Source organism: Anoplopoma fimbria, chromosome 18 (genome assembly GCF_027596085.1).
Source record: "Anoplopoma fimbria isolate UVic2021 breed Golden Eagle Sablefish chromosome 18, Afim_UVic_2022, whole genome shotgun sequence".
In the NCBI taxonomy this organism is placed as follows: Eukaryota; Metazoa; Chordata; class Actinopteri; order Perciformes; family Anoplopomatidae; genus Anoplopoma; species Anoplopoma fimbria.
In genome coordinates, this window is record NC_072466.1 from 12,386,730 (window position 1) to 12,414,719 (window position 27,990).

The 27,990-nt window shown below is 39.5% G+C and overlaps 2 protein-coding genes across 4 annotated transcripts in view; both read right to left on the minus strand.

Annotated features, from left to right (window-relative positions):
• Positions 1-351: 351 nt before the first annotated feature.
• Positions 352-5,074, minus strand: nek2 (NIMA-related kinase 2). The gene is made up of 9 exons (XM_054618536.1): positions 4,758-5,074; positions 3,723-3,940; positions 3,183-3,423; positions 2,956-3,038; positions 2,734-2,860; positions 2,396-2,630; positions 1,847-1,901; positions 1,639-1,715; positions 352-1,354 (listed from the first exon to the last, which is right to left on the minus strand). Exons 1-9 carry the CDS (start codon positions 4,851-4,853, stop codon positions 1,149-1,151), a joined length of 1,338 nt encoding a protein of 445 aa, XP_054474511.1. The 5' UTR covers positions 4,854-5,074; the 3' UTR covers positions 352-1,148.
• A 6,738-nt stretch (positions 5,075-11,812) lies between these two features.
• Positions 11,813-27,990, minus strand: part of lpgat1 (lysophosphatidylglycerol acyltransferase 1) — a 39,560-nt gene continuing 23,382 nt past the window's right edge. For all 3 annotated transcript variants that reach the window (XM_054618401.1, XM_054618400.1, XM_054618399.1), the window contains exons 6-8: positions 25,226-25,352; positions 14,856-14,962; positions 11,813-14,300 (exon numbers count right to left, since the gene is read on the minus strand). In XM_054618401.1, coding sequence (XP_054474376.1) covers positions 14,149-14,300; positions 14,856-14,962; positions 25,226-25,352 — 386 coding nt within the window. In that variant the 3' untranslated portion in view covers positions 11,813-14,148. The remainder of the gene's footprint in view (positions 14,301-14,855; positions 14,963-25,225; positions 25,353-27,990) is intronic.

The following is a 27,990-nucleotide window of genomic DNA, read 5'->3' on the forward strand; positions in this document are numbered from 1 at the left end:
TCCTCATTTAAATATCTGTCTGTTAAATATTGTTTTGTCTTTGGTTTCATTTTGATTTTGGTCTGCACTAATTAGACCTTTATTCTGGTTGTACTGTTGAGAGTATGTTTTACTGGTGACAATGTGTTGTATTCCCCTATGTGTACTGGTGTTTAAACAAAAAAGTTATCCAGTTGTTTGTAATGGTGTTAAACCGAAGATAGTTATATCTTTGTCAAAACAAATATTTGGAAATAATTAGACCTATATCTCTTTGTTTGAAACCTAATTGTTTGTCTTTTTATTCAATCAACTACATTATGGATGCTTATTATTGAACAAAAGCATACTATAATACAAATGTCCCTTTTAATTATGCCCTTTAATCTGCTATTAATCAAGAACAAACGACTTTGAGGTGTGAATGCTTATTGTTGTGTTGACTGCCATCATTCGAACAAGTCTCAATCGAGTGGCTGACTTTTCATGGGTAACTGATGACCCCTTGTGGGAGTAAACAATTTAGTTAAGAGTAGTTGGTTTGACAGTCTTTTTATGAACTATATTTCATTTTCCTTTACATGTATAAACAGTACACATATATTTTACTTTGCATACTGAGCATCTTTGGCAAAGGAAGTAATTCAGGATGATTAATGTTCTCATTGTATTGTAATCATTTATAATTACAATAAGTAGGTTGAGTCAAGAAATGCTTTTTAAAAACTTTCACCTTCACAATCATTCATTCAGCACCGTTCAGGAGTTGTTCTTCATATGTTATCATCTTTGTCCAAACCACCATTGTTTTCATATTTTGTTTTAGATACAAGTCACAATAAATCAGTCCTTTTATGTCTATTGCTAAGAAGATTATGAGAAAACTTTACATAGACCTATATTTAGCAAGAATAAACAGTACATTCACAATCACCAGCTATAAAACAAACACATCCACACATCAAACGTTCTAACTAAATAGATTTCTGAATTACAAAGTTTTCATTAACATATACATGACAATACACAGGATTGAATCATTTGGCTTCACTACCATCACAGCTACTGGATTACCATAAATTAAACTTAAATACGATCCAGTTATTATGACTACAGCTTTCAGAAGCTTTCACATATCAGTCACAAGTCAGACAGGGATATCTGCATGATCAGCGGATGCCCAGTATCTGCCTGCTCTTGAACTGGCAGGTCTTCTCCACTTCATTCAGTTTTTGAGCGCGCAGATTGGCCGCCTGCAGCCTCCTCAAAATTAGCTCCTGGGATGCCACACTCTGACGGGCGTCAGGCCTCTGGTTCTCTTTGCTTTCACCAGAAAAGTGGACCTTCTTCTTGCCAGGGGAGAGGTTCTCCACATCTAGGACCAAACAGTAAGGAGTCACTGATTAACAAGGATCAACTTTATAGATCATCAGGTAGCCCTTATAACAGTCTTCTCCATCTATCATGACAGCTAGATTTCAGTTTGTCAGGTGTGTAATAATTCTTTATTGATGTATATAAACACAATTTACATGATTTTAAAAGTAATAAATTATCTCGATATATGCATAAACATTCCAAACAGAAGCATGAACCCAAACATTGCTCAGGTCTGGTCTCGGTTCAGTAAGTCCAGAGGTCTTCGTCTTATTCCCATACCTATGTCTTTGCCATAGAACGGTGCCAGATCCCTCTGCTGGTGTAGACGGCCGTAATTCTTCAGTAAGCCCTCTGCTCTGTAACAGTAGATTGGGATAAAGAGTTTACACCAATCAGTTTGTAAGCATGACAGTGTAGAATGATCGAAAAAGGAGAAATTACAAAAGTATCGATTGTTTAATTTCAAGCCTTAAAATAAACTTTTTACCTCTCAAGCCTCTCGTTTGACAGTCGCTCACGAACACAAAGCTCCTGCTCTCTTTCTGCGATGGAGGGACGAAATAAAAGCCTTTATTTTTCAAAACTTGTAGCACTAACTTGCCATTGCCAGGAAACATTTCTGTATTTGCACATACTTTTAAAACACATTTTTAAAAAAACAAACATTCAGTTGCAACACTTCTGTCAGAAGCAACACAAACACTTGTCCCAGTTATAAGTTTACCTGTAGAAAATTCAGTGCAAGAGGATAGTTTTAATGTCATACCCACATGACCTAACTTGTATATCCCCCAGTCACTTTAGAAAGATACCATTTCAATACTATTTTACACATTAACTATGATATTGCAAATTTCCCCGCTGCGGGACTAATAAAGGATTATCTTATCTTATCTTATTAACAAATGCTTTTCACAAAAGGATCATTTTCTCATTTTGTGAAAGTCCCAGCAGCATGTGAGCAGGAGCCATAATGTCTCCTTTGTGTCACACAGGTCTGCGTGGCACAAAGGGGAGTAAAAATAAACAGCCTTACGCTCCAGCCTCTCCTCCCGTTCCTTCAGTGCCTTTTCTCGGTCTCGCAGTGCCTGTTCCCTGAGTCTGAACTCTGCAGCAGAGGGGGGCATCGGTTCAGACGGCCTGTTAGGGGGACAGTCGGAGTCTGCCGACTTCCTTCGGAGTCGCACTTGTGCCCTCCTCTGCTCTTCAGCAACAGCACCAGCCAACAGGCTGCTCTGGAGAATAGACTCCACAGAAGGCCTCAGATAGTCCTGTAAACAAAGAAACATTACTGAACCCCCTACCTACATGAAACCACGATCTGTATAGCTGGTAGCACAAGTAAAGTTTCTGACAAAATAAGTAATTTCTAACCTTCAGGTTAAGCATTTTGCAGAGTAACGTGTTCAATGCCTCAGTGTATCGGTATGGGATTCTTCTGAACTTGCCCTCTCTGATCTTCTCTGCCAGCTCTTTTTGGTTGTAAGCTGTAAACGGAGGGCTAAACCGGAGGAATCCAGGGAAAATGTCAGAATCACAGTCAGCAAACCGCATAGTGGGGTAAATCAGCTCAAGGAAAGGTGTTAAAAAACTTACGATAATGCACACAGTTCATACAGCAAACATCCCAGTGACCAAATATCTGATTTCTCATTGTATGACATCCGGTCTATTTGTTCCTGAAAGAAAAACATGTTGAAAGATAGTTGCAATTGTGGCTACCATCAGGAAACCAAAGGATCAGGTTCCACTTCCAAATATTCTCGAAAAAAAAAGTAGTCTGGTAAGAAAAAATGCTGACACAGCAGGATTAAAGAACTCACTGGAGACATGTAGTAAGGCGTCCCTACAAATGTCTTTGCAAAACTGGTGTCATGGTTCAGGATCCTAGCAAGGCCAAAGTCTCCGAGCTTCACATTTTGTCTGACGTCGAGGAAGATGTTGGCAGGTTTCAGGTCTCGATGAAGAACCGTTGCCCTGCCATCACTGCGTCTGTGGCACTCCTTCAGGGCTAACGTGAGCTGTGCCATGACACGCAGGACAAACTCCTCCTCCAAATAACGCCTGCCATGGTAAAAAAAACAGACTCTTAATTCTGCAAATATTGTTAGGAAGCGCAGATGTAGAAAGAAAGGAAGTGACCGATATGTTGTTTTTCTACTGTTTCTTATTGCTTATGTATAATACTTTTATTTCATTTTTATCTTGTCTTTCTTTTACTATGTCTCTTGTGTGCACAAATTTGTAAGCCCCCCACTGCGGGACTAATAAAGGATTATCTATCTCTCTTATACTTTTTATAATGCACATAAACACACAACCTGCAATACATTGTGTTTTTCAAGACGAAGGCTCATAGTCACCTTTCCTTGATGCACTTGGTGATGAGGCTGGACAGGTCCCCACCTTCACAGTACTCCATGACAATGTATAACTTTGCGTTAGTCCGGTCTATGATGCGGTCGTAGTACCTCACTATGTTTGGGTGCTTGAGCTCCCTCAGGAGGTTCACCTCTGACACCAGCATCTGCTTTTCACTCTCTGCCATGGTGCCATAGTCCAGCTCCTTCCACACCAGGATCTAGAGACACGAGAGGTTTAATTATTCAAAGAGAGCTTAAAAATGTAGTGTAAAACAAGCAGAGCCAAAGATCAAGTAACAGACTCAATGAAGGCAGCTACATAAGAATATCTATATTATGTTCACCACCATAGTCTCCAGGTCATACCAGAAGTAGTAAGTACCAGTGTGTGTAATTATCGTTTCAAAATGTACACAGTCTTGCTTTAAACATACCACTGTTGCCCTTCAGAAGCTACGTTTTTACTCATCAGACACAGAAGTATCTAAATGTAATCCCCCCTAGCCCATTAGACTAACATTTCCAGCTGTAAATGGTGGCATTATATTCAGGTGTCCACTATCTCTTGAATACCTATGTTGAATACACTTCCTGTAAGTCGCTTTGGGTCTGCTAAATGACTGTAATGTAATGTAATGTAACACCTGAATGGAAAGAAGCCGCCATGAAATTTGAATCAATTGACTTAACTATGAACACCTGGGATCTTTTCTGCCTAACAAACAGGATAGACCTTTCTCATGGGTTTTAAGTAAAAAAAACAAACAAACATGCCATCCATTTATAATTTCGTTTCAGCACCTATTACGCCTAAAATATCGACTTTCAGTGCCATAAATATGTAACACAATCGTTCAGTTACTGGACACATATCAGCTACTTCATGTCTGAAGTACCTGAGACATCAAAACAATCAATGACATCACAGCCGGAAGTTCAACTATAACTAATGTTACTAATGTTCACGTTTTAACAATAACAAACGGACTCGTGGGCAGTGGCTTTGTGCAAACAAAACGTGTGAACTTTACTCACTTTCCCATCAAGTTTCCGTCTTATTTTCTGGCATCTTCCATAGGACCCTGAGCCTATAGTGAACACCACCTCGTAGTCCTCAACACGGGATGGCATCTTACTATTTAGTTAGACTGGGTTGTAGTTTAACATGAAGTTAAACCAGCGACTTCCGGATTAGCCACTAACTTTACTTGTCTGCTGGGGATGTCTTTGTTCCCGATAAAGGTGCTAAAATAGACCTTTGGCTCTTGGTTTCTTTGGTCGATCACTCGTGTGTATTGCAGTTAACAAAACAGGAAGCGTTTGCCCTCGATTTAAATTGGTGCCCAAATCCTCAATCGTGATTGGTTTGCGCTCTCCTCCCGGTGGCTCCTGATTGGACGGGTGAAGATACAAGTTAGGCGGTTGCTAAGCGCCTGAAACCCGCGAGAGTAGAGCGGGTAGATGACGCGTGCGCACCTCTCCACGGGATGGCGCCAAAAACACGGTCAAGTGCTTCCAGGAAATAGAGTTAAGATCATTCAATGCATTCAATTATTTAGGGCAATTGAAAAATAATATTTTTTCATTAATGTTTTCATTAATGTTTAACAGAATTCTCATGTGTTTTCTATTACACTGAATTCATATTTAATTTTATTTTTGTATAAAGATACTGTACAAATCGGCAGTATACTCACATACGGTGTAATACAATTGTTTGGGAGGCCTACTGGGGTGCTTCTGGTTGCTTTAATTACTGACTGTGTTCCACCCCTTTTGTATTTTATAACAAGGCTTCCATTAGTTGGCCTATGCCTCACAGTTCTCCATTCAGCACTTAAACAATAAAATTGCATAAATGTGTGTTGTGTATTAAAAACATATGTTATGCAAAAGTAAATACAGCCCTTGTTTTATCAACGTTTGCAATGAAAAAAAGATGCATGTTATGCACGCAATATTTAAAGTCAAAAAGTCATCAAAAAACATTAAAGAGGTTATTTTTCAAAACAGGCCTACAAAATAAACAAGTGTAAATACTAAAAGATGTATTCTTTCACTTTCTTAGCAGTATGGATGTACAAATGTAGCCTATTTATTTAAGTTTACTGTTGTTGTTAAAACATATGTTTGGTTTGGTTTAGGGTATATTGGAAATATTACATGTTTTCATTGAAGAGTTAACCTTTGGTGATAATACTCTTAAAATGGAGCAGTTGTTGGAAAGACAAAACAATAAACATGTAATAATAAACAATATAAACAGCATGACTAACCATTTAATCTAAAAAACAAAAGGTATATGCTTTCATGTTTTGAAGAGTTATCACTATTTGAAATATCCCTGCTTTTTTCCCAATTCACAATAGCATTATGTTTTGAATGTGATGTTCACCTATGGCTGACTTTGAGGTCCAACAACAGATCTAGTCTTACCTTTAAAGCTGGAGAGCCCTTTAAGTGAGAACATCTTCTTCCAGCTGCAGCACTGGGACTTTTTCTCAAGGCAGAGAAAAGTAGCTGTCTAGAAAATTAATCAAGCAAAGGTAAGAATAGCTCACTAAAAATATCCAAAGACCAAGTAACATTTGAGCATATACAGATATGTGTAACCCCTAAAACCATCTCAACTGAATGAACAGACTAACTGTCATTTCATGATGAATACGTTTGTAAATAGCAGCAGTAAATACTCTTTTTATTACAATACAAAAGTCTGCGACACTGACTGATGTGATTTTCAGGGTTTTGTTCTCCTCACTGTGTAAGTTCAGAGCAGTTTCTATGCCTGCATATGAGAAACGCAGGGGAGGCTGATGGGCATCTATTCGTCAGTTGTCATTTGATTTTACCATCAATCATTTAGTCAATTGACAGACAATTAATCACCCAAATTGTTCATAATCGATTCATTGTTTGTGTCATATATTAGGTAAGAATGTCAAACATATGTTGGTTTCAGCTACTCCAATGATAGGATATTATGGATCCCTGTGTTGTGTGTTTCTGTAAATTGATCATCTTTGGGTTTTCGACTGTTAGTTGGAGAAAATAAGCTATTTTTAAGATGTTACCTTTTGCTAGAGAGAGGGGCAATTTTCATTAATATCTGACATGTTACAAACCAAACTAATAATTGTAGTAACTGACAGATTATTTAATAACAAAATAATGTATTATATGTATTGTTATGTTATTTTATTTAAACAGCCCTTTTTCATTTTTTAAATATATTATTATCCAAAAAATGTAAATGTAACATCCAGATATCTATTTACAGTTTTACAAGGAACAATTTCCGTCTAATCTGCACTGAGTTTATCTCTGTGGCCTTTTGGGGGTTTCACAAGGAATACATTTGATCAATAATAAGTCTAAGTTGCAAATAAAAAAAAAGGATCATCTTGTTGAAACATAATAAGATCAAAATGTTTAGATCTGGTTATTGGCTTGAGTAATATCATAATTTCTTTTTATTACATTTCAGATTTCTTACATGAGACAGATAAAATATTATTTTCTCATCACAGGTACATTTTGATGTGCGATTCTTCTCTCAGCAACGTCTCTGTCAGTGGGGAAGCCCCAGTAACGGTTGTGTTTAAATGATCCTCTCTCTGCTCTCTGCTGCCGGTACCACACACTGACAAAAACTCACACCACCCAGAGAGAGCGAGCGCCAGAGGCCGTCTGTCAGTCTGCCTCTGCAAAGGTCACTCCTACAAAGAGCTGGAGGAGTTTGGACATCAGCCAGGAACAGTGCAGTGAGGGGGGGGGAACTGACAGCTAAAAACAACAGAGACAGTCAGGTGCCTGAGGACGCTCTAACGTCAGCTGCCCCTGTTAAAGGCCAAGAGTTGAGGAAGAGCGACAGACAGCGACATCACAGGATGACCTCTTAACCTTTGCTGGGGTCACTGTGATGCTGTAATGGAGGTTTATGGTACTCTTATTTTTTTATTTTTCTTTTTGGGTGCAGTTTCCCTCAAAGAGCTTTCTCAAGACAAGATAACACACAAAAAGGTGGCATACATATTTTTATTACACTCACCTGGATGCTTTCTTTTCTTCTGACTTTCAGACTCCAGAATGATATGCTAATAATAAGGCTATTAACAAATATATTCAAGGAATAGTTTATTTTTTCCGCAAATACTGTTATTTGCTTAATCACCAAGAGTTAGATGAAAAGATTGATACCACTCCTGTCTGGTAAATGGAGGCTACAGCCAGCAGCCAGTTAGCTTAGCTTAGCATTAAGAAAAACAGGTGGAAACAGCTATCCTTGATCTGTCTGAATGTAACAAAATCCTCCTACCAGCACCTCTAAAGCTCACACATTAACACTATAATATGATTGTTCATCATCATTTGTGTAAAACAAAGTGCAGGAACAACAATTATAGCAATAAAAGTAGTTTGCTTGTTCATGTGAAGAGGTTTTTACTGAGAGATCATGACTCTGGTAAGTCATTTTCCAAATTAAATTCTGTTTACGTCCATTGTATTGGGGTGGAAACATAAAAGTGAAACCATCTGCATGTTTTGACACTACTATGAGCAAAAGAGACAATATATTTTATTATATTGTGATTTTGACGTGAGGATCCTAACAACACCGAGGGTCCGACCAGCCGTCATCGCTCTCTCCTGTGACAGCAGGAGGGGCCAGGGACTCTGTGACGCCGGCAGCTGCTGCAGTGACATTCAGCCCGGCCCTCCTCTTCACAGCTGGATGCTTTACTGCTTGCTGACTCAAGGGACGCCACCGCCGCCACCACCGCAGCATTCATGTGGGAGCAGGCATCAAAGCGTGACATTAAAAGACCTTGGGGTGCAGTAGCCGTGAAATAGTTAATTGCAGGTGTCCGTGGAGGAACACTACTTCTGCAGAGGACACCAAAGTTCCTCTGGAGACTGATTTGTCTGTGTACTGTGGGTGACCTTAAGTGGAGCTGTAGTGAGGAGGAGTCGTCTCAATGCAGGGTGATACTACTACATCTGGACACCACGCTGAGCAACAGCCAAGGTGGTCCTGAGTGTTAGCCCTTTGGTTGTTGAAGCTTTGTGCATATTTAATCCCATTTTCCAGGTCACATCCTGCTGTTCCAAACCTCAGTTGCCATCGGTCGCCTTGAGCGTGTTGCTTTCCTGCAGACCTTCCACATATCTCAAACTGTTGGTGCTGATGGAAACTCATAGTGTCAGCCATGGAACATAACTAAATACATTTACTCAAGTACTGTAAAGAAATTGTTCCATATTTTGGCACATTCTCTTTTTTGGCCTTCTTGTCAAGTCAAGACAAAAAGGTCGATACCAGGCTCATGTCTGTACGACAGATATGAAGCTAAAACAGGTGGCCGTTAGCTTAGCTTAGCACAAAGACAGAAAAGTGTTAAGTTGGTTATGAAACAATTTCTTGTCTTGGACTAGTAGCTTCCTGAAGTCTTTATCTGGTTGCCTGAGATCTGGTCACAGTCAAGAAATACTTCTATACATCTTAATTAATGAGCTTTAAAGTGCTGCTAGATAAATATTTGGACAGTGTAAGGCTAGCTGTTTCCAGTCTTTGTGCTAAGCTAAGCTAACTGGCTGCCTTCTTTAGCTTCATATCTATCGTACAGACATGAGACTGGTATCAAACTTATCAACGCTTGAGATGAAGATAAAATAATTCCAAACATGTCAAACTATTCCTTTTTGTCCAATTTTGCTTTCCATGTACTTTACTCACCATTTTATGCCTCGTTTTTTTTTTTTACCACATATCAACATTAATTCAGAGGGAAATATTATCTTTTTACTTAACTACTTCAGACATCTGTAGTTACTACTTTGCAGATTATTTTTCATACAGAACCTTGCCATCATAAAAAAAATAAAAATCTTTGCAGTAACCAACTACAACAAAAACTAATATTAATGCATAGGTGATAGTAAATTCTGTAACATACTGTATATAACACTAACAAGTACTTTCCCTTTTGTTACTTGAAATTCATTTTGCTGAGAATACTGTACGCTTTTGAATGAAGGCCTCAGTACATCGAGGTATTACTACCTACCTGAATACTACCTAGAACTGCATACCTCTTTATTTCTCTGACTGGGCCTTTGAGAGTGCTTCCTTCTGCCCAACCTCTAACCACACCTCAATATATATCTTTTATCCCTACAGTACTACACAGATGCACAGTAGGTTTGTTCCAGGCATGAAACAATGATAATCTTTTTGTGGTTGATGCAGCAGTAAACCGTCTGCCAGGGTAAGGAGAGCTCTGCAGTCCCGTGCTGAGAGTTCACACTGACACCATCCCAATGCCAAGAGACTGGGCGTCACGGCTGAAATCAGAACACTGTAATATAAACCAGTGTTTTACAACAGCAGGTGACGGACACCACAGTTAAACAACGGGCACAGGACCGAGAAAACACAGGCTTCGGTTAACTGGAAACCATTAACAGACAGTGACTGAGGGAAGAAAAAAATGTGAAAGATGGCATTAACATTTGCAGACAAAGAGAACACCTTGAACAAGAGTGTAATTTAAAATCAGTTACAAAGGATGCTTTCCTTTTTAAATTCTCTATAGGAACCTCAGCATTCCTACATACTGTTGAAAAATAATTAAATAGTTTGACATATAGGGAAACATGCTTGTTGGTTTTTGCAGAGTTCATGTTAGATGATAAGATGATTGATACAACTTCCTGTATGTTAAACACAAAGCTAACTTGATAAAATATGTGACAGGAAGCAGGGAGAAACATTCAGCCTGGATCTGTCCATAAGTGAATATTAATAAATGTCCAAGTTAGAACCTCTGATGTCAATTAACATGATAAATACAAGTATAAGTATATAGGAGATTATGGACTGAACTATTTCTTGGCTGGTACATAACCCCCCATAATATGGAGTCAAAATGAAGTAAAAGTTATCAGACAAGTCACAAATATAACAGAATAAGTCAATAGATATTAGATAATCAAAATGAAATGTAATTCGTATTAGTTTGTTTCTGCACTGTACTTTTGCTCTGGTTTATGCTTTTAGATGCTTGTTTAAGAAGGGAGATGCACTTATGACTTCTGGTGACTAGTAGTTCTCTTGAATACCTATGTTGAATACACTTATTGTAAGTCGCTTTGGATAAAAGCGTCTGCTAAATGACTGTAATGTAATGTAATGTAAAAAAAAATAAAATAAAGCATTATACGTTTTCCTTTATCCTCGAAACAGTTAAATAAAACAAAGTGTTATTTTCACTTTACAACCAATTGATATAATACATTTGAACATAAAATATATTATTCCCCTATTTATATTTTTAAAAAATGGCATTTTATTTATCAGCTCCATCCAGTTTTTCCCTTTACCTCTTTCCTATTAATCAATATTTACTCTTCCTTACCATATTTAAACAATAAAGATGATTTGGCTAACGTTCCCCCACTGCTTGCAGTCTTTATGCCAAGCTGAGCTGCAGCTACAGATTTAACAAACAGGTATGACACTTGTATCGATTTTCTCATCAAATTCTCTGCAAGAAAGTGATTATGAATAATCCCAATTTTTTTTAAATGATCCTTTAAGCTTCCATTCAAATGTCCAACGCATTTATACCTGAAAACCTTTGACTACAGAGGAACTGAACAGCAAGGGTATACATTATTTATGTGCATAAAAACGTATTAAAAGAAAAGCATAACACTCTTCGGCTTCTTTATGATGTTTTATTCCAGCACAAGTCTTTTGTGTTGTAAAATGTCTGTGTAGCTAGGAATTAAAGGAGAAGTACAAAATGGAAAATTACAGACAGCTCTAGTATAATTTGTTTAAATCCCTATTGTGTTTATTTCCTAAAACCACATCTAGGAAAACATTATTTCCCTGCCTTCTTTGGAAACATGGTCAGAAAATAAATAAAAAAAAGAAGTGAAAAGGTGAAGAAAAAGAAAGATGAAGCTTCATTTCACGTCACTCTCACGGTGGAGGGGAATCTGAAAGGGCCGCTGGATGACTTTACAGCCTGATTTAAAAGGTTTTTACCTACCCAGTCGGGTAGCCCTTTTTTTTTATTTCACACACAGTTTCTACCGACACAGGTAGGGCAGTAAACTACTAAAATGCACATTTTATGCATTTGTTTATGACGATGAAAATTGCTGCTCCTCTATAATTTTCCTAATTTAAGCAGGCTAAGCAAATTACATATAATGGACCTCGAAACCGCAACACAAGTGTGTTTGAGAGAGAACAGCTGCATCATTGCAGGGCCCTGCCAGAGTTTCCCTCGTAAGTGAAGAGCGATCCCTTCCTCACTGGCCCAGTTTTAGCTCGAAACCAAGAAACAATCTTTAAAACAAATGTTTGCCAAGAGGGAGTGTGTGGAAACAGCATTATTTGGGATTTTGGTCCACCAGGACATCAGGTAAGGCTTGATATTCAAGGTTTTCCACTAAATCCTGATGACTTAAAAATGTACAGTGGTACAAGTTTGAAACTGGGCCTCACACGTGTCAGCCAGCACAAGGACGTACAGGAGCTCTCATGCCTTGAAGCACATGACAACTTCCTGGTCAGGAACTCAACAAAAACAAACAAACAAATAAAAAATAAAAAAAGGTCAACACTGAGAAATGAAGGGAAATCCTTGCTTTCTTCTCTTTTTAAAAACATTGATTTTTTTAAAAACTAAAATTCTCTGAAATTATCACAGAACAAAAGAGAGAGAAACGCTGCCGTCATTTCCAACAATGAAAACTCTTCCTCAGCTTTGTTATGTACAAGATTTAAACATACCGTGACATGAGGACGACAGTTTCATGTAATTTAAAATGAAATCATATTTGACCACTCGTAGTGAAATTGCCGCCCCACTCTGACGTCACAGAGCAACACGACATGAATTATAAATATCAAAATGGGGGGGAAAGGACAACCACACACACTCACTTAGGCAGGTTATGCTGTAAATTTACAGTAATGACACCTATAGTTCTGTAAGCCAAAATCTCTATTTTAGAATGCTGAACATTAGGGTAGCTTTCTATAAAAAAAATCATATTTTTTCCCCATGTCTTTTTCCCACCCGACGACACTAAGCATATGGCTTAAATATTTGTAAAACTATGTAGTCCAATGGGGGAACAAGAGTCTCTGCCTTCTCAGTCTGGCTTGCTGAGATGATTCCTTTGAGACAGATGTCTGCTCTGCTGTGTGTAGCTGCACATGGCTGTGTGTGCACATGTTTGTGTAAGTGTGTGTATGAATGTTGGAGAGCAGAGGGCGAAAAGAGGAATCCACAACGAGGGAGTTACTCTTTAGGTGATCAGACTGCAATTCCTGCTCTATGTGCCACCATCTTTTTTTTTTTTTTTTTCCTTTTTTTTTTTTTTTTTTAAATAAGCATTTCGGCACAGTCTCCTCTTCCTCGCTTCAATGCCTGACACAATCCTTAAATCAAGAGCCGCATCATAGCCACCATCCCTTTAGGCGTTCAGCAGGGCTGCCAGTGTAAACATGATCCCCCCTTCCTCAGTGAGCTCAGAATACCTCAACAGACAGGGGGGAGGGGGAGAACGGGAAATAAATTCGACAAAAAGACGTCAACAACAAATACAATGGCCGTTGTTGTGGAGATATGCAGGTTAAGGGAAGAAAACAAAAGAAATTAAAAACATTGACAGCTACCAGACAGGAATATTTCCTGGGACAGGGAGCAGTTAGGGCAGTATGGATCCTTAGTGCAATGAAGGCCAGAGGAGCAGCGGGCTGCGCAGCCTCATCGTTCATACGGCCGCTCGCTCTGGAAGGTGTGGCCGGCCGGCTAGTCAGCACGGCTGAAAGAGAGGTCCAGTGGGCTTCATCAACTCTCGCCAGGAAGAAGAATAAGGGCAGACATTATGCTTCTAGTCACATATATTCACTCACACACACGCGTCCATACACACTTTATACTCTGTAAAACTACTACGGCTAAAGCCTAGGAGGGGAACAGAGAGAGTCCGGGTCCAGAGCGTCCTCTGGAGGAGTCCTGAGCCTCATTTCGTTCACTTCGAATAAAAAGTTATGTACCTGTGAGCGTCTACGTGTATGAGGACGTGTAAACATCGAAATGTGTGTGTCGTGACGAGTGCGAGAGATTATTCTGCGAGGCCGTTGGGAGCGAGTGTGTGGTGTTAGGGCTGTGTGCAAGTTAACTATGCCTGTGACCAGTTTTCCTATTGTATTGGTATTTGTTTCCTTTGTGTTCTTCATATGTTTTTTTTATATTTTTATTCCTGTTAAGTCTCTCCACTGTTGTAAATGTACATTCATCCATCGTATGGGGGGGGCAAGTATGACGCTTGGCCACACACCAACTGATCCTGAGGCTTTTCCAGTGGTCCGATAAAGACTCCCGCCTCATCAGCGCACTCAAAATAAACAGCAGTAGAGGTACTGGAGGACGCTGTACCAAACGTAGCCGGAGATGAACGCAAACGACTGGATAACGCACAGCCACACAGGGTCGAGGGTCATCTGCCGGGAAACTAACTCCTTCTGTCCGTCTTGAGAGGGGAATGATCCTGATGAGGAAGAGAGAGAAATACAGAGGAGTCAGAATTTTGCTCTTATGAATTCTCTTTTTCTCAGAATCTCTAAAAACATACATAAAGCTATAGCCAAATAGACAAGCTACTTTGAGAACTTTGAAAAACTCTCTATAAATAAAATGTATTAAGTCAAACTGAAATTTAAGTACATCTTTCTTAAAAAATAGTATTAACGTCCTTTGTGTGTTGAAACGATATGATGTGAACGTAGCATTACTCCATGTTGTGATCCATACTAGTAACTGTAAAGGATTAAATAAATATTTTGTGCATGTAAACATAGTCAGTGTCTCCTAGCAACAGTGGCCCTAAAATGTCAGTCAACTGTTGTAATAGGAAATGCTGTAAGAGGGTTGGAGCTCAGACAAAAACGATTTTATCAAACACTTCTTTTTTTAGCCTCTTTTGGAAGATATAAAACATATGCACCATAGCTGCTGTTTCATTATAGTATATATGTCTTTACATAAAATTGAGGAGAATTCAGATTTCAGTTCAACTTTAACAAACAGATATGGTGAGACAGACCTGTGTCGTAGAAGTGGGTCAGCAGCTCTTCTTTCTCCACAAACCTCTGATAGAGCCAGTCGGTCAGGGCCTCCGCCTCCACGGGAACCTCTTTTATTGGGTACATCCTGGAGGGAAAGGAGAGACAGACAGGGAGAGAGATGAAACACAAAAAATGAATTACTGAAGTCTCACTCAGCACAAACTGTCTGCATCGATCGGCCGTGGATGCTGCAGGTCCAAGCTCAGGGTGTTAGCTGGGCTCCCTGAGCAGAGCCGTCGGTTTCTAGCTGAAATCTATTAGAGCAGTCTGTGTGTTTACTGAAGCTTCAGCTTTTTTGGTGGATTCATTAGCTGGCAAACTCATCAGAGAGACAGAAGCGCTGAGGGGAGCCTGACAGGAGACAGACAAGTCGTGCAGCTGTGTGGGAAGAAAAAGTAAAAAAAAAAGAAAAAAGGTTTCCTTTTGCCCGAGCAAAAGAAAAAAGGAGTTTAAAAAAATGTATTTGCTAGAAAATATTATGTTTTGTTTCTCTGTTCATTTTCATTTACTGAATTAATTGGGGTTTTTTTTTTTATCAACAATGAGAAATTATATTACGTAAAACATTTTTTTTAAACAAAAGTGGGATGATAATGTTTTTTTTACTTGGTATCCATGGTGATTTAACAGTGACATGATCAATTAATGAACTGGGTACATAAGGAAAGCAGAAACAGCCTCAGGCATTGCCTTTATGGATAACACTTGGTGGATAAAGCAGAGTGTACTGGAGAATAGATGTTTTTTTTAATCTGATCTATTTAACTCACACTAGTTTGCACCTCACATTTATTCATTCTAAAAGTTAAGAGATAGTTCATTCAACATCCCAAAACCCCTAAAACATTCACTTTACTATCATAAAGAATGGAGAAAAAAAGCAAATCCTTACAATCAATCAAAAAATTTCCCGTAGACTGAATAATTGTTTGAACTCTTTTCATTGGCCTGGCTGACATCTAATTGTCGACCACGACTAGCAGTTTGATTCTCAAATGAATCATCTCCAGCAGACTAAAACACATAAAAAAACAAAACTAAAAAAACCAATGACTGCTGCACTGTTTGACATTGTGAAAATAATGAAAAGTCCCCTTTACAAGCCATGACCAGAGTGCTGATACTAGTCTCTAGCCAGAAGGGGTCCCTAGTAGGCTGCACTCCCACACTGAGCAGCTCCTGGTCACCTTCAAATAGAGGTTACAGTCTCCTCCCTCAGACTAGCATTTCCTCTGCACTCAACATTTGCTCAATATTCCCGACTGGATAATATCAACCATAAAAGTACATCTGTGTCTATGAGGAGAGCTTCTGTAAGAGGGAAGTAATACATGTTCCAGTATTGATTACTGAAGTGATCGATATATATTTAAAAAGCAATCTAAGGAAAATGTTACAGCACTCCTGTCAGGATAATGTATTCTGGTTTAAGAACACAGATATGTTTCCCCACTCTGTTGCAGGTACGAACATATCAATACATGAGCCACCATACTTTAAATTAAACATCAATATTACAAAAATAGATTATGATCAGGAGGATATCTTTTGAAAGTGTCAGAAATTAGACATTTTTGCTCCAAATTAATCTCTATTCTGATAATCAGTGGTCTAAAATTGAGCTGATAAAGATAATTAATGAGCAATTTATTTTATAAATGATTGATCCATCAACATGTTACTGTTCCAGGAAAAAAAACGCCCAATGGTTTTTGATCTTTGGAATTTGGACACATCGTCAGATGAAACACGCAACTTGAAGACATCAACATTGGTTCTAGGAAATTTTAACCACTTTCTGACATTTAATCGACAACATAATTAGGTCAATTGATAATAAAAATAATTGTCAGTTGCAGCCCTATATTCCACAAAAGTATTACGATGATCCCCTGAATAAAATTATAAATCTAATGAAATTACAAAGGGGTGTCCAAATAACAAATTTATTGACATAATGACACAAACCAACAAGTTAAACATATTTAAAAAAAAAAGTTTGATCCCATACTCTGAATATTATTGGTGTAAAAAAGCTGAGGACGTCAGTGCAGTAAAAACGTGGTCTTTGTACTGAAGCAGACTGTACGACCAAACCAGGAAAAAGGCTTGGCATCCTCGTTCCACAGATCAGAAGGGCAGGGGCCGACGATTCAACACAGACTTCCGTCTGGATAGCGTATTTTAAGTTCATATCTACAGACCCTTCTACTCATTATCCGGGAGTTCACGGTGTGGGGTGTTGCTCTGTGGCAAGTCTAAACAACATTCTGTTTGAGTAGAGCAACTTTTACGTCCCTAGCGGAATTAACTCTTATTAAAATCAAGATAAAACCGACTAAAATCCACCACTTTTATCTATAAAAGTTTTAGTAAAGTTGACTTTTTGAAGATTTAACAGGTTTTTTTTTTTACCCAACATCAACACCAGGCCCTCTGAATGAATCTGGCTTCCCCCAAAACCTGGAGCTAAGCTGCTGAGGCCACCTGATCAAGAGGTTAAAGCAAGACATTCCACAATGTTTCTCCCACTGAGTCTGTGGATATCGGGTGTCTTTCATGTTACTGGTGGGCCGTAGGAACCAACCAGTAGCACTGATGTATCCTCACAGCACCAGAAAGGAATCAAAACGCATTCAGAAAGCGACTGAGAATAAAAGTCACACCAGTGCCCCTTAGAAATAACACTGATACAATAATATGTGGACACGAAGTAGCAAATAAAGCAAAGTATAAATCAAGCAAGCGACCACTAGAACCATAAAAGCTGTGTTTTCCTGTTCTGCTTCGAAGTTATGGTGATAGGTGGTCATTTGTTGGTTTTGGCTGCACATGTAGTTCCCATTAAGTCTGTTTTTGGAGTGGAAATTCCGCTTTTTTCCACAGCAGATTGGTGAAGGTTTTGTTTTTGTCATTTAATATAAGTAATTAAATAAATGAAAGAATTAAATGTAACACATGCAAGCCTAGAGAGTGTTGCACACCAGCTCCAGCAGAGGATGCCTGCCAAAGTCCCTCTTCTTTATTCTTAAATGTAAACAGATAGCTCCGTAATCCCGTCAGAGGTAAATTAGGAGCCAGTTTGGGCAATTTATTTGGAGGTTTTTGAGCAATTAGCGCTTTTTCTGCAGCTGAAATATTCATGCAGAAATCAGGATATTTTGGCGTCTAGCTGAGGTGCTGCCGATTCAGTTCAAGAGCAAATAAACATGCTTAAGATCATTGGCTTATCAACCAAGTGTGTTTGGAGGACAAACGTCTGAAGCCCCCGGCGCCAAAATCAAACCGCTCGTTGAAGTTCACAGGACTAATTTCCTGCTCTGAGTCTTCCTGACTCATTTCTTGCTTCAGTCATATGGGTTATTTTCAGATTAGGGTGACAAGTAACTGTAATCAAATCCTCCCATTTGAGAAGCTGGAATGAGCACAAGTTTGGCAGTAGTGGTGGTGGAGGGATCTGGTGGCGGTGTGTTGGCGTAGGGCCATGGCACCACTCTCATTTCCACCATAACCCACTTGGCAGCGGTCTGCTTGTTAACCCAACACCCTGGCGGAAGCACAGACAGCTGCGAGAGAGCTGCAGTTTCTCCTGTAAATAAGCATTAACCTTACTTTTACCATGTGTGTGCTAGGGCTGGGCGATAGGTACAGCACATCACATGACAAAGTTAAGCCACGTTTGAGACAAATCATTGAATATAAATTCAACAATAAAATGCTGTCATTTTCAACAATTTGTTGTTCTGGATCACTCATGTAAAGTGAAGTAAAGAAAGTTACTTTGTTAAAAAGACAAGACCATGTTTGCGTCCCATGACAATTATGAACATGCCCACAGCCTAACATGTTGGTCTTGGGGTACGGCAGTCTTCAGTCATGTACAAACTGAAAGCTAAACTGTACATATACTACCACAAATCAATTTCCCCTCCGCTCCAACCAGCCAACTCCTGTCTGCTCTGAGTGCATCCACCTCAGTTTTAGTTGCTTGACCACACAGCTATGCACATAGGCTGCTCTTATTATAACATATGCATCAAACTGTGTCAAAACCCTACAACTCCATGATTTGACCAAGTGTGAACCACATTTAGAAGAGGACACACCTTTTATAGGCCTAGAGAAAAAAATCATCCGCTTATATATCAAAGAAGTGGATCAGCTGATTGATCTCAAGAGGCGACGTTACCAGCAATCGCACCTAAACGGGTTATGAAACACAACATAAAACTTTATTGATATAAATGTTATTGTCTCATCCTATATCTCGTTTGAAAACATACCAATATAGCATCAATGTTGCTGTACCGTCCAGCCCCGGAGAGTATCTGCACTACATTTTCTGGAACATATATAGAGTTGGCTGGACAGATGACAACCAATAAATATAGTTCCTCGGACAAGTGATATAACCTGTGTTATTTCTGAACTTCTGTGAAATTCAGTGTTTATAAATAGAAATTCTGGTTATGAAGAGTGCAAATCAGACACTTTTGATCCTCCATACTTACTGCCTTGTTTGAACCATTTAGCTTCTGTAAAGCTCTTTTTCTTAATATATTGTTTCCTCTTCTGGCCTGGGAATCGAATTTAATTTGGACTCTTGCTGGTAGAGTCTGGTCATTGTTTGGGGACTCTATACGTCCCTAAATCTCTCTTGCTGTAAAATCTTGAGAAACAAAGAGGTGCCCTGGGAGGCCTGCTCTCGGGCAAAATGTTGCAAAAGGTGAATATTGAAATTAGCAGACAATGTTGCTTGGGGAGTAAAAAAAGTCTCCTATCCTGCTCTCTGTCTCTTTCTAGTTAAAATAAAAGTTGTCGTCTATGTGCAATGAAGCTCCAAACCCCAATCTGCTGCCTTTGGGTTATTTCTCTCAATCCTCCTGTGGCACGAGGGACTTTTACCAGCTAAAGAAATGATTAGACAACGTATAAATAAAAGTATGATAAAGAATACATAAGGTTTTATTTATTTGTGCAACACTGAAATCAATTCTGATGGTGATTTCCTTGTATGATTTAAATGTTGAGGTCCCCATGTAAACCACTCTTAAGGGCTCTTGTTTGCAGACTGCCAAAACCTTTATCTACAATCACAGAAAAGTTGAGGGAGCCCACTTGTTAATTGCTCCATTTAGTCTTCTATCTACTTCCTTTCTCGCTCAAGGCCGTTTATGTTCCAGTTTGGACATGACAAAGTCTTCCCAGACGGACATTTATATAAAAACAAATGTCAACATATTGATTATGTGAACATAAGACTTTTCACATAAAAACCTATTCAGAATACTAAGATTTAAGCACTAGGACTTTACTAAATTTTTTTATAGCAGAAACAAATAGACCAACTGATGCCTTCTCTTCTCCAGACACTTCCACATGCAACATTCTGACTTCAAATAACACCAGATATTCTTGCATCAGTGATTCTTCTTCTAATGAGCTGTTGCATTATCGCTCAGTTTTTTTGGTGACTGTTTTTTATTATGTTCTACAATTAGAAACAACTGATAGCAGCCTCAGTTCACACAAATGATGTCAGATGGGCACCAAGTTGTCATCTGGTGTTTAAGAGTATTTAAATATCACATCCTGGTTTCAGAAACAACAATTTATTAAAAGAAATACAATCTACTCGTGTGTGCACTAATGCCTCTGTGATGACGCAGGAACCAAGTGGATAAAACTGAAGTCTTGAATAGCCGTTTACTTTAAGAGAGTAAATCAAGCAGATGTAGACGGAGAGCCAATCATTAAGTAAACAACTGAAGGGGAAATCCCATCTCCAACCTTTACGTGTTTGCACTGACTCATATGTAGAAAATTCATCACGTCAATAAGCTTCGGAATGCTTCTAGCTTATGTAGGAAGTTGATGTTATGTTTTGACCATTATTGATCATCTATGAGGTGTCAGTAATGCAAGAAGGTTTGCTGTGAAAGCCGACAACCCACAAGATATTAAACTCCAAATCTTAACTAATACTAAATCCATCTCCTGATCTTGAACTGCTAAGAAACTGATCTCCTGATCCGTATAAACAGCGTATAGCCTATATTTACACAAGCTGCTTTTGTAACCGTGGTAACACATGTTCACTTCACAATGTGAGCGTGGGGATTTTACAAGTTAAAGAAGATATGTGTTGAGCTCGAGTCCTGTTCCTCTGGAAACGGTTAGTAAAATGAGTGAAACAGCGACCACTGCTCATCCCATAATATCACGGTGCAAAACGCCTCTTTACTGTCCAGTTTATTTACGTTAGTCACCATTTATGATACTTAATAATGCTCATAAACGGTCATTTCTTTGTGACCTTTTCTCCTCTTGGTCTGCCCCAACTGAACTGAAGCTTTAACTAAAATCTGTTTTGGATTTGAACTCGAGTGACCAGCAGACACTACCAAATTTTTGCTCTCCATCATCATCATTTCAATCTCTGAGTCTACGTGGCAGCAGCACACGTTGACCTGGTCACTGACTGTGTCACACAACTGTTGTCATTTCAGGACACTGGAGAGCGATGGAGCGTTTGGGAGGAGCAGTGTGGAAGTTATCAACAGTTTAGCAATGGGAGCATCGACCTCTTATCAGTGCAGAGGTCAGCCGCATGAGGCCATAAAACCACCGTCACAGGTGGACATGGACTACATGACCTGAGCTGACGCTACAGTCACACAGATGTCAGCACACCCTGATCTTTATGAGGGGGCATGTTTGAAGTCAGTTGAAGTGTAAAGAAATAGGGCACTCCTTTAAAAGATAAACTGAATTCCTTTGGTGAATCAGAAAGTTACACAATAAACAACAAAAAACTAACCGACCTAAGCGTTTCTTTTTTGGAAAAAATATGTTTTTGCTCTTCTCCCAACCTGCATATGCAGGAGTTTGATTGAAAGATGGTTCATCCAATAACCCGTCTTCCACTGAACTATCGAACAAAGTGAATATGGGTGGGGGATGACTCCTTTAATGTGTTTCTATGGCAACAGATGTCTTTGGAAGACCCTAAGCTTTGAAAAAAGAACCCATCTACTCATCTATTATCCCAAGATACCATCTCTAACAATCAAGGTGCTCATTACACTCACAGGTAAAACACAAGTGTAAGAGATATTGATCCTAGGTGAGGAGTTGAATGAACCTCGTGAAATAAAAAAAGAAATTGGGAAAAAAATAGGAAATGTAGTGTCTGATTTACATCTAGTAACGACTAACCTGCAACCTTTTTACAAAGTGCCTAGAGAAAAAAAAATCTGCCTCAGATATATTAACGCGGTAACGGCTGCAAGCTCAACAATTCTGTGCGAGTGCCTCGTCTGGGAGAGAAAACCAGGTGTGCAGCTAGAAAGCATCCATGTGATGACCAGGCAGACTCAGACACCATAAATCATGTCACCTTTCAGATATTTTCAAACAGCAGCATTCAGAAACGCACACAGCAGCACAAAAAAAAGAAAGAAAGAGGGGAGGTGGTGCATTTAAAAGAAAAGGATTTCAACGTATTTAACTCCCACTGCTGCCCTCGCTCTGCCTCTGTACACCCACCTAGCTCTCCCATCTGCCATTCACAGAGGGCTTATGATGCCGCAATCTGGAAGACCGAGATTATATGGAGAGAGGGGCAGGAGACACTGAGAGAGAGAGAGAGAGAGAGAGAGAGAGAGAGAGGGAGGGTGGGTCTGAGGGGTGAGGTGTGGAGGCAGCGAGAGAAAAGAGGTGGAAGGATTAAAAAAAGAAAGTGCTTGACGTGGATTCATCTTGAATATTGATAAATTCTCAGCTGGCTGTTTGAAGTGGAGCGCAGTAGTGATCTATACAGTCCAGTTAAACTTTAACACAGCAGGAGGACGGCAGGCTTTTATCAGGGTAAGTTCACATAAAACTATCAGGCTGAGGCAGTCGGATTTAGGGGCCCTGACACACAAACACTTCTGCTCAAACGATAATGTCTTCTGTTATTGTGTTGGACTTGAACGCACCACAGAGAATACAGTTGACTCCTGTACGTCTACATTCAGGGCCTACGAGGGAGGAAATAATTAGTCAGTAGTCTGTACTAATAACCCCAAAGGTGAAAAACTAAAAAGACCAGGCATTTAACAAAGATAAAACTAAATACAAAACAAGCCAACTATTTTCACGATATTGTGAATCTGGTGAAAAGATCTTCTTCTACTGCTTGTAGAACGACAACAAAAGAGGCGAATGCAAAAAAATAAGACACCTCACTAAACGGGTGAAATCACTGGTTTGCAAAGCTGAACATCCAATCAGGGAGCTCTAAAACACACAGTATGCCAGCTGCAGATTCAACATGCTGAATCACCAATAAGAGCTTACACTGTATGAGGTCTGAGGTTTCCCTTTTCTGCATGTTTTCTGACAACACCATGAATTCTGAGGTTATCATAATATAATAAACAACAATATAAGAGGATCCGGAGGCTTGACACACCCTGAAACACACACTCAAACAGGGAATCCTCGTTTTTTTCCAGTAGAAGACACATCGTTGGAAGCTTTTAACTTCTTCGGAGTAATAACAATGTTTACGTTATTCTTGTTATGTTGGGCGGCGTTCCTGTCTGGCAGAGTCTCCTATCTGCATCAGCAAAGTGCATCACATTGCTCACTCCCCCACAGTGTTCCCTTGATCGGCAGGCGGATTAATCCTCTTGTTGACTCTGCACCTCTGCATGGGCCTAACTTCTGGCTGATCAGCGTCAGCTACAGGACTTGAACACAGTGTGCACACTTGTAACAGGAACAGCTGTGCCGCCCCTCTGCCTGAAGAGCTGCTGACCAAGCGAGGGGAAGCTGATTTTGTCAATGGCTGATTAGAGAGTCTCAAAGGTGGGGTGGGACTAGTGCATCCTCTGCTCTTCTAATTAGACGTAATGAGTGCTTAGCTTTAGCCCAAATTGGGAAGAGAAGCCTCAAGAGAGCAGCCGGTAAGCCAGGGTTCATAAATCATCTTTAACTTTGCCCTTTCACACCCCCCACACAGAGGTGAACACACACACAAGCTTTAGTCAGGAGGCTGTTCAGGGGTGAAAGACACCAGTAAGGGTCGAGATGACTTCTACCTGATGACTGCTGCTTGAGTTCGGTTACATTGCTTATGATCTACCCTGTCAAGACAATGCACAGAGGGCCATGTTATATACTGAGCAGAGCCTACAGAAAATCTAATCCTGCCCCACCGTCATCATACCCTCGAGTGGGTAGATTAGCAACAGAGGGGAACCTGAAGGACACTGACGGCAGGACAATCCGGAGGAGCGAATGCATTTGATAAGAGAAGTGATATACTCTTGGGAATAGAATGCAGTTTTTGTCTGACGCACAATAATCAATCAAATTGCGTCTTGTACACTGACCGTAGAACAACATAGTCAAATCTGCCAAAACACTGGTTCATAACAAAAAATAAAAACATAATAAGTTTGGAACCAGGAATAATATTCATTATTGATTAATCAGCTTATCATTTACTTGAATTGCTTTGTCCAGAAAAAAAAAGGATATTATAATCTCCCAAAGATCTTCAAATTACTTGTTTCATAACAACAGTCAGAAACACCAAATACTATAATATGTGAGTAAATCAGCAAATCCTCACATTAGCTGGCTGAGAAAAAGAAAAAAAGAAATGTTGCCGCTTATTTGATTAATCCACAAATTGTTTCAACTCTTAAACAATATATTTTTTTATGTATTAATGGAACTTATTCTGTGTAAATGCTTAGAAATGTCACCTCAAGTGCAGTACATAAACAAAACAGTCATAGAAAGTAGCTTCATAGCGCTACTAGAGGTCTAAACTCCACAGGGAACCTTTAATGTCAGGTGTGTTCTGCTGACTCACCAGGTATGAAAGGTGGGTTTTTCTGTAGGGAACCTTCGTTATCAGTGGGTGAATAAACATCAAGTTCTCCAACGAAATAAGTGAACGCTGCTTAAGTGAGTCACACTGACATTCTCCCAGTCTCTGTGTACCCAACCTAAGTAACTTGTAGCTCTATAATACACCTGTGGTGTGACTCTCTGCTTATATAGAGTCCTGATATAATGAAATGTATATTTTCCTCTGGCTTGTTGTGTAGACACAGATATGACGAGGACAGGAGCAAACAGCAACCATTTTGTCACAAAAACTATACAGTATATTAGCAATAATGACCTGAGAATATCAATACTAGTCTAAAAATGTTAATGCATTAACAATACAAATCTGCTAGGATTAAGTTGCACTTATTTCATGATGTAATGTGGTGCTTTTTCATGAGATGCAGTTCCTTTACATGTTGGCAGGTGAATGTAATGACCCTTATTGTATTCTTACCTGTAGTGTACATGTGTGGCTGTAGGAGGTCTGTAGCCAAAGATCCAGGTCTGGATGTCCATGGGTCTTGCTTTGGGGTAAGCTATGGTCACATCTACTACCCACTGCAGGCCTTTACGTTTATAACCTGCCGTGAAAGGAAACACAAACGCAGGAACTTATGACACATTTGAAAGGCAGGGATCTATGCTAGAAGTTCACCCACTATTTTAAGCATGTCATGATCAAATAAACCACACTGTAAAAGACTTCTTGTTTGCCCACAACCAACAAGGCTCTGAGGTCAAGGACACACGGCTAATAGAGATTAAATGAAACTTCAATGAACCCTGGTCATCCAGCTTAAGAACAGTGGGTGGCAGCTACAATTAGGAGTCACAGAAAAACAGTTTTCACCTCAAAAGCTCATCCTTTATGTTATTTAATTTAACCAATAAACAACCAAAAAAAGCAAAGGAAAAAATAATAATCAAATGAAAGCTTAGTGGAACCTCCATTTATGTCAGGGTAAGAAAGAAAAGACGACAGGTAGTAAAGAAAGAAGACAGAAGGTCAAAGGTGGACAGCATTGAATGCTAAACATGTGATGAATGTCTGTCAGCAGCATGGTGCATGCGTGTGCGTATTTATATACATTATGCAGGGTCAGCTCTGTGGTCACCTGCATGTAACAGCAAATAAGATGCTGTATTTTCTCTCCATTAGACATCGTGCCGGTTACTGATTACAGGACTAAGGTTGACATTACTAACTATAGTATGTTAATGTGTGTGACTATTAGGAGTGGTGAGAAACAAACAAGAGCTGATCCACTAAAATAACAATATGGTGTTTCACTTTTGGCAGAAGCTACATGTTTCCCCTTGCATGAAGCATTAGGGCTGAGCTATTCTAAACACATCCCAGATCTGTCGTTGTACTGAATGTGCAGATCTGAAACAACCTTAACACCTGACTGTGGGTTTTGACAGCAAACAAGTGTGTCAACTAAACGCTGGCGTGTTCCTTTAAGCTGAACAAGCTTGTCAGATGTAAAAGGGGAAAACAGCAGTGGCCTTAGTCAGCATGGACAGATGTAAAATGAGGTTGATGTGAAGCAGTGCATATTCGACTACTTGACTAATGTCACAGGCTGCTGTCACGAGTTACATTTTTATAACTGATTAGCCAAGTTAACATACCAACCTATAAGTCAACAGCAGTAAAACTGGAATTATAAAGTGTAAACATTTTCACACGCATTCAAATATAGAAAAATGGGAGATAGCCTGTTAAAGAGCTGACTGGGGTTGCTGCTGTTTTCCCCTTTACATCTGACAAGCGACAAAATACATTACCAAATTAGTGCAGAACAGACATTATATTTTAAAATCGCTTCATGGCATTTTGAGTGCTCACTACAGGAATGTTTAAATATTGAGTGAGACGATGAGAGAATATATGCTGTTTATACTGTGATAGCCATGCCTTTCATTACTCTGGCTGCTCTAAGACAATATTGGATGTTTACACATGTTTTGTATCAGGTATCTAAAGCAGATATTGCCGTTTTCATTCCATTTACAGTTTTCTAAATGATCTTCCGGAAAATCTGCTATATCACAATACAATGCTAACCAAGCTAGCTGTCTAAGGCTGATGTGTTCCTACATTATAAGTAATTGTTAATTACTATTAGCTACGTGTATGTATGTATTTTTACCAGCCGCAACAGCAACGCTGGTTTTGTTTTCAACCTTGTGAGTCTGTGTTTTTGTCATCATGGCCAATGTGGTCCTGCAGACACCTACTGTAGCACAGAAGCTGTTTGGAGTACCTTGCCAGGTGTTTTTATATCCGTTTGTTTTGTTGAAGATTGAGTTCAAAGATGTGTATCAAGCAAGGTTGCCAGAAGGAGATTGGTGGGAATTGGGGAACAACCACATCACGCCGCTGGTCCAATTTGGCATTGTGGCTGGTGTGATCCCATCTCAAGGTGTTCTCTACTACTTCTTATACTTTTACTCTTGTGAATTCCATGTGTATCACTGAAAATTCATTTTTACAATACCATTAATACAATATCGCAACCTTTTCTGATATGTAACCAATGTCATTGAATTTGATGTCTTTCACTTATTCTCAATGGCTTCTGGTAAAAACTCAGGGGCCAACTTGTCCACAATATTTTTTTGGAAGTGTGTTTAACTCACGTCGCTGCACAGCTGAGCCCCAACATGCAAAGTTAGGGCATGAATGACACAAGTCCTTTGAATGAATGCACACCTTGGTTTACTTAGTATTATATTGGTTACACAGTTCCAACCCCAGATAAAGCAACAAAAAAACAACAACAACAGCTTAGGAACAGCCTGCTGACTCATTTATATCAATGTTACAGTGACTTGATAGGCATCCTTGGTATTGAAGGGAATGGCTAACACCACAGCCATCCCTGTGTGGGTAATTGGATCTAGAGGTCTGCCCAAGTGTGTTGAAAGGCAGCCATCGTCTCTTGTGAGTGGACGGCCAAAGAGCGGGGCCCCGAGCCAAGGTATCGCTGGTGCCCTGTGTGCTGTGACAAACAATACTGTAATAACAGCAGCCGTGGTGGTAATTTAAAATGGCATCGGAGAGGCCCTGTCCTTCTGTAAACAGTTAGAGGAAGGAAACACACTGGCAGATATCTGCCTCTCCATCACGCCATCCTGCAGGCCAATTACAACACTTGAAACCCACACATGTCCCTTCCCACTGACTAAAATGTGGACAGAAACTGCCTCCGA